At 40.0% G+C, this 12,834-nt stretch overlaps 1 protein-coding gene across 1 annotated transcript in view; it reads right to left on the bottom strand.

The window, feature by feature from the left end:
- Positions 1 to 3,174: 3,174 nt before the first annotated feature.
- Positions 3,175 to 12,834, bottom strand: part of LOC134628203 (von Willebrand factor A domain-containing protein 1-like) — a 32,446-nt gene continuing 22,786 nt past the window's right edge. Inside the window, exons 2-5 of the mRNA XM_063474972.1 lie at positions 5,082 to 5,621; positions 4,667 to 4,945; positions 3,644 to 3,919; positions 3,175 to 3,467 (exon numbers count right to left, since the gene is read on the bottom strand). Of these exons, the coding sequence (XP_063331042.1) occupies positions 3,175 to 3,467; positions 3,644 to 3,919; positions 4,667 to 4,945; positions 5,082 to 5,621 (1,388 nt within the window). The remainder of the gene's footprint in view (positions 3,468 to 3,643; positions 3,920 to 4,666; positions 4,946 to 5,081; positions 5,622 to 12,834) is intronic.

The raw sequence follows: 12,834 nt of genomic DNA on the forward strand, positions 1-12,834 counted from the left end.
GACAGGCTGCACTGAGTTAGAGTAACTGTAAGACAAGAAAAAAGAAAAGGTTTCTGAAATGTGAGATGTGCAACGACAAAATGCATTCTACATTGCATCGAGAGATCAAATCAGTGCTCCAGTTAACATCTTTATCCCCTTTGTGAATGCATGAGTTACTTATTTGTGAAGCAGAACATCACTTCTACTCATCCTAAATGAGTGCATTATGACAAGAGAACAGGAAGTTTCCCCATTTACTTAGTTTTCAGTATCTCAGTATCTGTAGGGCTGCATCTGGCATAAAGACTGAGCAGGTGAAAGTAGCTTCTTGATTACAGCTAATGACCACTAGATGGCCCCTTAAACAAACCAAATACAACACACAGGACAAAACAGCATAGTTTCTATTTATTTAATTCGTTTTTCAAACAAATGTTTATTTACTCTGTACAGCATTAGTTAGTAGACAAAACTGTAAGTAAATTTAGTAGCGTTACATACAAAGTCATCACATTTAAAAAAAATATTCACAGTACATATGTCTGATCAGCACCTTTGGAGGCTAAAAATACAACTATCATCTTCATAATTTACAAGTATCAAATTTAATCCCATCAGCTTTAAAAACATTTATATATACACATCACTTATGATAATGTGGAGACACATGCAACTGTGAGATTAGTGTGTCCATCAGAGAAAGGAAAATATAAAATATTGACTGAATATCGTCTGTTCAGGTAGGTAACACTTTCTGACTCATTCATGATCAGAACATGTCGAACTGCTTTGATATAATAAACCATGTAACTAAAGAAAGATGATGAAAAATGCTCTGACACATCTCCTAATGTGTTTTTTTTAAATGAAATCCTAAAATGAACGGGTGATTTTGCCAAACAAAGCTACAGCCCTGTTAAAGTAATGAAACTAAACAGTTTCTGATCATCTGCCAGAGAAAGTTTTCACGGATTACAAAATTTCAGCTGAGATCACAAACCTCTACCTTTTATTCAAAATTTCTCAAGCTTTATTAGAATGATTTAATATTTGTTTTAAAAAATTCCAAGTGCATTTGTAAATGTAGCCATAATTAAATGGTAAAATAATGCAGTAAAGAGGTTTAAAGTTTTAGCTGAGTTGTGTAAAGACTTTCACAGAAGCTCCAGTCTTGTTACCGACCTCTGAATTGATGCCTGCATCTTGAGTAAGGAAGAGAAAACAAAATGCATCTCAGCCTGATTATCAGGGTACTGTAGTTCAGCTGCTCAGGTCACAGATGAATGGGGCACTTAAGTACTTCATTTCACTGCAAGCATGCTTTCACTGGAGACTTCTCCAGCTGATCGTAAAAACAGATCTTGCTCCAGGCACTGTAACCAAATCTCCATTCAGATTCTACTTAACAATAACCCAAAAAGTAACTAATTTACAAACAGAAGACTAAAATTGTTGAATATACTTTTAAGAAAAACAAGAGTTTATTTCAAATGAACAAAAGTGCACTCACATCAATAACTATCATACTAGCTCTCAATGTTGTTGACAGTTGTGGTCAGAAGTTTACATTCACTCACTGTGGGCATGAATGCCATGGTAGTTTTGAGCTTTGAATGATTTCTTTTAACTGCTCTTTCTCCAGGGTGGAATGATTGTACAGCATTTATCTTTAATGACTTTACAGAACAAGAACTGGATGCTCAAGTTTGAATTTATTTAGGTTTTTCTCTAATCTGCACAGGGTCAGAAATATACATACAGATGAGTTTCTCTTCGTCAGTATAAAAAAGGATTGTTTGACAGCAGTCATTGGATTGCCATTGTTCTGAGTATTGGTCAAAGACCAAGGAACTCTAAGAAGGAGAACTGTAGATTTACAGAAGTTAGGAGGGCCTCTTGGAGCCATTTCCAAACAAATGCAGATTCCAAGATCATGAGCTCAAAAAGTTGTGCATAAGTATAAGTTATTCAGATGTGTCTCCACTTTGGGTCATCTTTCAGACATTGGCAACCTGTCACTCTCAGAAGAGAGTAAACATGTAATGACACTGAATCTGATGAAACATCAGCATCACTGTCCACAGGGAAACTCGTTTTACATCACCATGGACTGAGCAGTGCCAACGAAGAAAAAAAATGGAAAATTTGTATCTTCTGCTGTTAAACGAGACAAAGTTTGAGCTATTTGGCCACAATGACAAGAGGGTAAGTTTGAAGAAGTAAAGGTGAAACTTTCAAGTATGGTGGTGGTAACATCGTGCTCTGGGATGTTTTGATACCAGTGATACTGCAACATTACACAATGTGGATGGAATAATCAAGAAAGACAACTACCCTAAATTCACCTCCAATCAGTAGTTAGAGAGATGAAACTTGCTAGATGTTTCAAGAGAACAATGATCCCAAACACACATTGAAAGTGGTTGTCGTTGTTTACTTTCAAGTTTCAACTTGGGTAGAAAAACAACAGAATATGAGTGAGGGTGTATGTATACTTTTGACCCTGTGTGGATTAAAGAAAATCCAAAATAATTTCAAGCTTGTGCACTCAGTTCTTGACTTTTTAAAGCCATTAAAGGTGTATTCTGTTTAATCATTCCACCCTGGAAAAAGAACAGTTCATAGAAATGATTAAAAGTCCCAAATGACCATGACATGTATGTAAACATCTGAACACAACTGTATGCGAGTGTGTGTACATGAATGTATCTGTGACTGATACCTCTGACTGATATGGATAAACTCATGTGGCATGTCTGTGTAGATTCTCAGTCAGCATGGTCATAGTAATCTAAGGAGCTTGGAAAGGAAAGCAACTACAACTTATAGGAGTCCAGTCGCTTTCTTTTCAAGCTCCTTTGATTACTCATGTGGCATATTGTCTTCCCGCATTGCCAGGAAAAAAGATTTAATTACGTGGCATGTGTATTTGTTCATCTTTGTTGGTGGTGGAGTTGTTGAAAGCCTTTTCCTGACACTAGAATTAATTTCAAGATGAAATATTTGCATCAAACTTATTTAGTGCTTGAGTGGTTTGCTTTGGCTGCCTGATTGGTTTAGACTGGTTGTTAACCCCACTGTCTGGAATCTATCAGAGAAAAGAGAAAGAAAAACATAAATTTGCACTTCCTTTAACCTTCTGCACGACCACAATTGCAGAGGGAAACATGTAAGTGGTGATAATTAGCCCAGCTAACCTCTGTGAGTCGTGGCAGTGCAGCACAGCCCATCTCCTCGGCCCGAGCTGTAGATGGGGGACACACACACTCGACTGTTTGGTGCAAGATGGGTGAGCTGCGTTGAACGGGAGCTAGGAGGTAGGTACATTGAGGAGGTGGTGCCGTGGGGGTTTTCTGTCTCCCATTTGATCCAGTAGCCTCTTAATCCTCCCTGATAGGCTTGCCACTTTACTTGCATCTCCTCCACCCCCAAGTCCCGTCGTTTTGCTGGTTCCAGCTGAAGGTCGATCAGAGCAGGCAGAGCTTCTGCAAGAGGGAACAGAGGCAAAGATTTAAGCAGTCTGGTAATAAGTAAGGCTGATACAGAATCCACAAATAGCAATTATTTAAAAACAACAAAAGAGCCTTTAAGTACCAACTTCTAAATGCCAGCTTCCAGTGCAGAGATGGGACTGAACTGGAAGAAGAAGGAATATCAGTACCTGCCAGTGTGCAGGCTCTCACAGACATAGCTCTTTCTTTTCCATCCACCTGCAGAGCAGTGACTGTAACCAGGTACTGAGTGCCCGGCTCCAGGCCGGTCAGTAAGGTTGAATTTTTCTGCCTGGGTAAGGTCACAGTGCGGACATGTGAACTAGGGATAGCTCCGTACTCCACTGTGTATTGCTGTACCCGAGCCAGCTGCAGAGGACCCCAGCTTACACGGATCTGATGAGGACCATGATCTGACAGGTAGACCACTGCTGGGCTTAAAACATCTGAGGAGTGCACAAGAAGAAGGGACACACACAGCAGCAGGTGAGAAGATGGCTTTCAGGATTAAATTTTAACTTTTGGTGCTAAAACACTGGTAGTATCAGTTTTAACTTCCTGTAGAAACCCTAGCATGCTTTAAACTGCAACTGAATGAGTAAAATGGGGTATTCTAATGTACTGGGCTTAAACGCAGGTTTCAGTCATTATGCAAATGTTCTGTTTATAAGGTTGGGGAAACCTGCAGTCAGCTGAGACTGAAGAAGTCACTTGGATGAGTAACGAAACATTTCTCCAACTGAAAACGCTACGTCCAGATGAACAGAATCAACTTTTGGAGAGTTCAAATGCCACCTATTGACCAAGTCCTTTGGTTTTTGATTTTTGACCATGGGTTTCTTGTAAGGCACCATATAAATCTTATTTATTATTTATTATTATAAAAATTCATCTTCAGAGCTGCAAACTTCAAAAATACAGCAGTAAATAGCTTCAGACTTGCATGGAAACCTAAATAAAAGGAACATAATAACATCTGAAATCTGAATAAAAACCATTTAACAATTACTCTGTGAACATTGTCTAAGTAAGATTATGAGAAATGAGCCAAAGCTCCTTAACTGGTGCTTTTGGTGAAAGATATGCCAGCGATTTCTACCAAGCTCTTCAATTATTTTTCATTTTAGGGAAGCAGCACTGTATTATAGAATCACATGCATTAAAAGAGAATTTTCCCATTAAATGTTTTTTACCAGGAAAAGTAGTGAAGGTTACGGTGAGTGTATTAAACACTGCCTGGTTGGACTCTGGGCGGAGGGACGCTGTGTAAGTCGTTTCAGGCTGCAGATTTTTCAGCTCCGCCCTGCTGGAGTCTCGCGTTAAAGTATGTCTAATCTCACGACCTGGTTTGCTCATGGACTTATACCAGAGTTCATAATAACCACTGTCTTCACTCAGAACAGGGCGCCACTGCAACACAGCGCTGTGGGAGGTCAAATCAATCACACGCAGCCGTTCAGCACGAATGATTTCTACAGATAAGATAAGGGAGGGGAGGCAGACATTAAACACGAAACTGGAGAAAATAATTCTGGAATTGAACGTCATTAACCATCTGCTGAGTCTACAATAGACTGCATACTGTATTTCAAACACACAGATACACACCTATCATGGCCTTCCTCAGGTCCTCTGTGATGATGTCAATGTTATCTATGTCCACAGAGTATAAGTGAGACTCCAGCGGAGGTGTCACCACACGTTTTAGCACCTGGTAGTTCCCATGTACAGTTGACACTATTAACACGGAGACTCCCCGAGTCTTCAGCTCTGACATTGGTCTGTCCACGTCACCAGGCTGCACTCCGTCAGTCAGCCACAGGAGAATCTTTGGAACTTTCACATCCGTCTCCGTCAGCAGCTCGCGGGCAACGCCGAGCGCCGCCTCAGTGTTGGTGTCTCCTTTCAGCTGCCTGACGCCCTGCATGGCCGACTGCAGACTCTCCTGATTGCTGTGGACGTCGAGGCCGAACTCCAGGTGAGGGTTGGTGCCCACCTGCAGCAACCCCACTCTCACATGCCCACGGCCCAGTGAAAAGGGACGCAGCAAGTCGGCGGCGAAGAACAACAGACAAGAGAATTCATAGTTTGCTATACTTCCCGAGGAGTCCAGCAAAAGGAGAATGTCCCCCTCACAGCAGTTCAGCACTACACAGAAGAGGAGGAAAACTGGAAGGTTATTTTCAACATGTGGCAATGATCCTCCATCATAGAGAGTTCAAACAAGTAGTAGCTGTATCATAGTTATTTGGTTCATTAACTAAACCTGATGCACTTCCTTCACCATTTATTTATGTTCTTACCTGTTTAAATTTGTTATGCTGCTTTCCTGGGTATTCATTTTGTGTGCTCTACTCCTTCTTTCTTAGATAATCAGTGCCTTTATCCCTCGAGTCATCCTCTGCTTCCCTGCTTTGTGTCTTTTGTTGATTTTTACTTTTGCTTGTAGAATCATCACAGTTAACTGAGGTGTTTTTAAGTTTTGGACTACATTTCCCTGGTGTACATTTGGATCTTCTTGTGAATGCACTCAACAGAGCCATGAGAGCAAGCTTGTTATGGAAAATATATTATAGGCATTATATTATCAATACAGAAGACTGTTTATTTAAACATCTCACAGAAGTGCATAACACTATGTTTGTGTTACAGTTCTGTTTTTGTCCATCTGAATCAAAATCCTTCCCAAATTTTATAGAAATATTTATAGCTCTAGTTTTCATCTTTACTAATCAAGTGTTTCGGTTTTTAGCTCCAGTATGTTCATTAGCTGGTTGTTTTTGTGTGCCTCTGCTGCATCGATGAATGCCACAGAGGAGAGCAGTGACGGCGAATCTAATCAGTTAAGGCCTGTAAACAACAAATCTCTAAAGTTAAAGACAACATAATCAAAGAGTCGCGGATGATAAATGTGTGCGGGTTCTTTATTACATCTAACACCTCACATTTCATTAAACGCAGCATGCCGACTTCAACTCATCGAGATATCAAGCAATCAATTGACTGTCAGCTCAAAATATTAAACACAGCTGAGGCTGATGGCACAGACTCAGCTTTGAGTCCACTGCCTACATTTCTTCCGAGGCAAGAAGAAGAAAGCACTACCTCAGGGTTTCAAACAATTTGACAAATTTTATGCCAATGATTCCAGTAGTTGTTAAGCTACTTTAAATCAAAGTGATCTAGTTTTTCTTAGGACCTGCCACTTATTATTTTGTGCCTCACATGTCCAGTTTTAATATTTTTTAAGTACATCTACTTTTCAGCTTTCTTTGAGGATCATATAATTGGTGCAAAATACAATTTTATACCTGTGAAACTGGGTCATTTTTAACATTTTTCATAAATTCATCTAAAGTAACACGAATAAATTCTGTTTACGTGACAGGCTGCTAGTATCAAAGAGCCTAAAGATATTGTTTAAAATGGGTTCTTTACTAACTTGTCTGTTATGTGTAGACACAACACTGGTTGACCTCAAGTTAGGCGTCTTTTTAATGCTTTAATGATTCATAGGTCACACTGTTTATTAGGTTAACATGCAAACAAAAACATTCCTCTGAAAATAGTCAGAATCACAAAAGGAAGAAAATGAACCTTCATTCCGTGAAATATTTATTCAGAAAACAGTGACAGAAGGGACATAAAACTGTTACTCTGCTTCTCCTGGAATCTTTTCAGACAAATCTGAGATGGTCAAATGGGAAGCATTTGATGAAATTACATGAAATGACACTATATTTAAAAAAATATTAGCAGTAAAAGCAATATTAGCATAATTTGTACAGGTTGAATGACAGCTCAGGCAGATACATTTTTAATTAGTTTTAATATAAAATGTTCCAAAAAATTGTGTCTTAAAAGGTTGGCTCTTCCTCCTGAGAGAAAGTTTAAAATCTTGGCAGTGACAAATGACGCCATCATGACTCTATTAGTGTCAAATAAAAAAGTGACACTGCTTTCATGTAACCCATACAAAGCAGATCTTATCATTGTCACAGGTGCAGTTACTGTCCGCGGGGAGGCATTAATATAAAGTATGACATGGAGTCGGCGTATATGAGGTGTCTTATTTCATGCATAACTGAGAACAATCCTCTCTGCTGCTCCCACTGTATCAACACACGTCAGAAAAAATATTTCACCTAGAACACTTCAGGTGCAGCGATCGCAGAGGATTTATAATAGCAAGGAACCAACAGGATTGGTCACAGAAGGAGATTTATTATATGAAAGTGGAGATGGGTTTACACTGCAGATAAATCAGGGAAAAAAAGAGGAGAAGAAGAAGAACCAATGCGGTGAGAAAAAGGGAATATACATCCAGTTTCTATAGGATCTCTCGACTTGAACAAACACATATTAGTTGTATTGCTTCTGAGAAGCAATTTTGGCCAATTTTGTCATCAAACAGGTGTCTTACTGGGATAATTTTAAACAAGAAAAAAAATCAATCCTAACTACAAGCACCATCCTGCCTGCATCCAGTTAATGATTGAGCCACTTATCAGCTCTGACAAACTATTGTGCTCTCTCTGCATGTGATTTCTCCTAAATTCAATCCTGTGGTAAACAAAATGCTCTATATTTGTAATATTTGTGATATATCACATCTATTGCAAATAGACTGACATTGGTTCTTAGCATAGTTTGGACAGAAGTTCTGATTAAAAGAGGTGATTCTACACAAATAGAGTTAAGTCTATTTATCCCTCATATATCTGAGGTATGTTAATGAAACAGTAATAACTTTTAGAGGAAAGGGCAGAAACTTTGATAAAGTGAAAGCACTGTGACAAATGTACACGGTGGCAGAAGGGAGAAGTCATAAGGGTGGGAAAAAAAGACCAAAAGTGAGACAGAAAGATGAGGGGAGATTGGACTTGCTTGTTGAGATGTACAGAAGTTGTACATCTCGGTGCATTCCTCAGAGGAGAAATGCATGCAAATGTGTGTGAGAGATATGAGCGAATCATCTGTCATATAATTGGCTTCGAGCTGTGCCGGTGCCATATGCCATACCGCGGTGCTGCACGGATCAGTGAAAGATATGCTCCCTGTGAGTCCAACAGACAGATGGCACCCGGTTCATGTCAGAGAAGAATCAACAAAGGCTACTTTCTAAACTCATCATAATCTAAGATATTTTACACACTATTCGTGCAATGCTCTTCAGCTTTTCAGGCAGTAAGCGAAAACCTCATTTTGATTAAAACTTGCTCTTATTCCATGTGGACTTTCCAGATCTCAAACACAGCTAATCAGGTCAAATATTTACTTTTAATTAGATGTAGCCACCTGTAAGGACCACAGCTTTGACTATGTCCTTGTCAACATTGAGCACACTTGCAATCTGCCTGTATGCCATGATTTTTTGCAGCCCTCACGGTCTTCATGTGTACCATGTGCGTCTGCTTCCTGTCATTCCACACGGTCACGCGAAGGTACGTCCCACCGTGTGAGTCGCTTGATACAGTGGGAAACTTTTGTTTTATATATATATATATATATATATATATATGTATATATATATACATATATACATACATACATATATATATATATATATGTATGACACTTAAAGCAAATTTTTCCCACAGAGATCGTAACAACTACTCGGCGACCAAACCTCGTCCTTTGGTCTAACTCCCAAAAACCTGTGTACGTCATTGAGCTGATGGTACTGTCGGAGGATGCAATTGAGGAAGCATTTGAGCGTAAGAAGCTGCAGTATGCCAATTTGGCAGCTAAGGCAGAGGACAGAGGCTGCAAGATCAAGGTGCGCCCAGTGGAAGTAGGGTGCAGGGGCTTTGTTGACAGTGCAACAGCAAAACTGCTTAGAGAGACTGGAATCAGAGGACAGGTGTAACGGCAGGCTATAAGAGAACTAGCTAACACTGCTGAGAGGACCAGTCACTGGCTATGGCTAAAGAGGGCTGACATCACTTGGGCAGCTCAGGCAGTCAGCTAACCGTGAGACACACGCCCAGGATTGATCAACCTGTGGTGGGCCTGCCTCAGTAGAGGGCGACAAAAGGGTAGAAAACCTAACACTAGACATTTTGCTGGTTGACCCCAGGTCCTCCTGGGAGCCGTGCAGTTAACCTAATGGTAGTGAAACCTAAAGGAGGAATGAAAGAGAAAAAAGAAAAGGAAAATGTTCCGCTCTTCTCCCTTCTGCTTCTTCCCTTTTCTGGGAGGCAGTGGGGAGGTCGAGCGTACTGCCCGATCCGGCGGGGAGGTGTGGGACGCCAGATCAGGCGCCCCCCCTTCCGGCTCTCCTCTCTGCTCTCTCCTATCTTGTCTCTTTTGTCCTCTCTCTATCAACTTTTCTATCCCTTTGAAGAAGTGAGGCTCCATAAATATTAATGACGTAAGTATTACTTCTCAGTTGCAGTGAATTGATAGAAGAAAATAAATTGTAGAAAACTAAACAGAAGAAAGTAGTAAAGAAATAAAAATTTAACATAAACCATTGACACACTCCGAGGCCTGATCAACCCTGGCAGGGCCTCCTTGGATGAGGGTGTCTAGTGATAATGGCCAAAACACCCGATGAATCCAAGGTCCACTACTGACGATGTGTCCCAAATTGTAATATGATAATCTAGATCAGCTCTCTAATCCCTAAACCTAACCAAGGAAAGTAAAAAAATGGCAGATTAGCTTGGGTAAAAAACTAAAACACCCTGTGAAGTTGAGGCACACAACGATGCGTCCCGCTGGTAAAGTTTCTGGGCTGCCTTTCCTCATAACAGCCATCCCTCAAGACTTTATCGATTCAAAGCAATGCCGTATCAGGGATTGTAAAATCTAGTCCTTTTACTGAATGAATTAAGAAGCTCACCACCTTGAGCACAGAAGCCCTGCCCAACTGTTTGCAATAGGCAGACAATCAGAAGAAAGCTGCCTTGAGGGGAGGGGCTTGTTTCAGTGGCGTGTTTGTCAGCAACCTTATCTTCAACAATAATTGGAGCGGCCAAATTTGGCAGAAAGGTATATTTTAGCCCCCCTGAAGGTTTTTGTGAATATCAGATGTTGTGATGTCCTCACACTGCTTAGCAACCACTTAGCAACATGCAACAATGACGCATTCTTAGCATTTACGAACCTATAACGTCTCACTAAAGCATTGTATTGCTTTTATTTCCCAACAATAACATAAAGCAGAGTTATGCACGATATATTAGGATACTAACATGTTGCCTGGCAACCATTTAACAACAGGCTAAAATGATCTGTTTTTAGCCTTCATGCACCTACAACGCCTTAAGAAAGCCTCATCTTAATTTCACAGCTATTAAAAAAAACCAAACTTTTTTATCCACAAAAGTTTAATTATAAATGCCTAGCAACCACCTAGCAATGGGTTAAAATGGCCCATTTTAGTACCTCAACAACCTCTACATCTACTTTTCTCAGTGTGATGGCCAACAGCACAATCAGGCTAAATATTCCTAAAGCACAGACATGTACTAATATTATACTGATTATCTTGAACTATAAGAACATGGAGTTTACCCGTTTGTTTGGCTTTGTTTTTTCTTTACAGTTTTATGAATGTGTTTGTTTGATTTACTATTTTTCCAACTGTTATTTTTCTTTAACTTTGTCTAAAGTTTGGATTTGTTGGCTGCAGGTCAGGAGTCAGACAGACTCTTTCCAGCAGCATCAGAAGTGCAGCAGAAAGGAAAAGCTCCAAAACCCATCAATTTTTAAAAACGCCTCTCCTGGCTCTATAGAGCGGGCAGTCAAGACACTTAAAGCTTGCATTAGTTTCTTCAACATGGCTGACATCCACGTTGGCTGGTGTCATACATTTCCATTGCTTGGTGAATTTAAATATCACTAAAAATAATAATTTGTTCCATAGCAAGGCTCAAAAACAACTTTAGTCCAGTTAAAGCCACCTGGACTTCATCATACAAGGGGAAAAGCCCCTTATCAGAATCACATTATTGGTTACATCATTGCATCTTATTTCTTTTGAAAGCCTTTAACTTATCTATAGGTGTACAAATACAATATTTATGTCTCAACTATGATGGAGAGTAAGCACTTAGTTCTATTACACTGAATGTTTTGAGTACTAGTATTTAAAAGTTTTTTAGTTGATTAAAGGTTTCCTAAAAAGAAACAAAAAACTCTGTTCTTTATAGTGACATTGCAGACAGCCTTTAGAAACCGTTATGATTATTATAGATAATTATGCTGATTATATCGTTTTTCTTTACGGGCTCCTAAATTAAAAAGTAATAAAACATTGTTATGCAATAAACCACTAAATTCCCCGGGACATGCCATCCGTGTGACAGCTTGTTCAAACCAGACTGCATGTGGAAATGATCCTGGTCTGCTACTCATGAAATGCCTGCGAAACAACTCAACACACATTAAAACAAAACAAAACATTGATCTCATTGTAAGAAATTTTTAAAACGCGCTTTCCGCCCACAATTCGATTTTTTAAAAAGTTATGTTTTCCTACTCTGGATCTAAAATGACACTGCCAGCTTTCAGCTTGTGGATTATAACTGCTTGCTGTTGTTTATCTTTCATTCGGCGTCATACCTTCCCATCGTCTCTATCGTATCGGTGTGGTATCCCGAAGTCAGCGACTCACCTGTGGCAGGTACAGCAATCAGTTGTAACGTCACCCAGAGAAAAACGTAGCGAAGAAAAACGCTCTTCATCCTTCCCGATCGACCTCAAAAGACATGAATGTGTTTAGAAACAGCACGGGCAGGTGAAATAACAAACTCGGGATCTGGTTACAGCGCCTTCCGTGCTCCTTCGGTCTGCGGAGGTGTGCGCAGCTCTTACGGCTGAAAACTTCAGCGAACACCTGCGTCATGCGCACTCCTGTCTCAGGACAAGGTGTCGGACATCGCAGAGAAAAGCTTACTTTAGACTATTCTTCCACCAGCTGCAGAGCAGTGAAATTAAGCCATAGTTTTTTTTTTCTGGACTTTGGTCTTTTATAGCTTTCATAACCAGGTCCAAAGGTCATCACGTATTCTGGCATAGTCCAAATCAGCAGCCATGTCCTGAAATGCTCATCATAAGCATTTCCTTGTGTCCGCGCTGGTTGCAAGAAAATGCGCTCACCTGTTTTCTCTGTAAATTAACAAATGCTGGATGATGTGATCTACAGTTTATTTGTCTTTTTTTAGTTAGCCCCCTTAGCTGACCACAAAGTTGAACTCCACTTTCAGAGACAGAAAGACCGTGACGGGATTATAAGAAAAATTAAAGCGAAGGCCAGTTCACATGTTTCTCTCAGATAAGTCCCCCCCCCCCGTGTGTGAATGTGTACCCTTGTAACCAGATAAGGATCAATAAATGGAAAGCACCGACTGAA

Source organism: Pelmatolapia mariae, linkage group LG5, assembly GCF_036321145.2.
Source record: "Pelmatolapia mariae isolate MD_Pm_ZW linkage group LG5, Pm_UMD_F_2, whole genome shotgun sequence".
Lineage (NCBI taxonomy): Eukaryota > Metazoa > Chordata > Actinopteri > Cichliformes > Cichlidae > Pelmatolapia > Pelmatolapia mariae.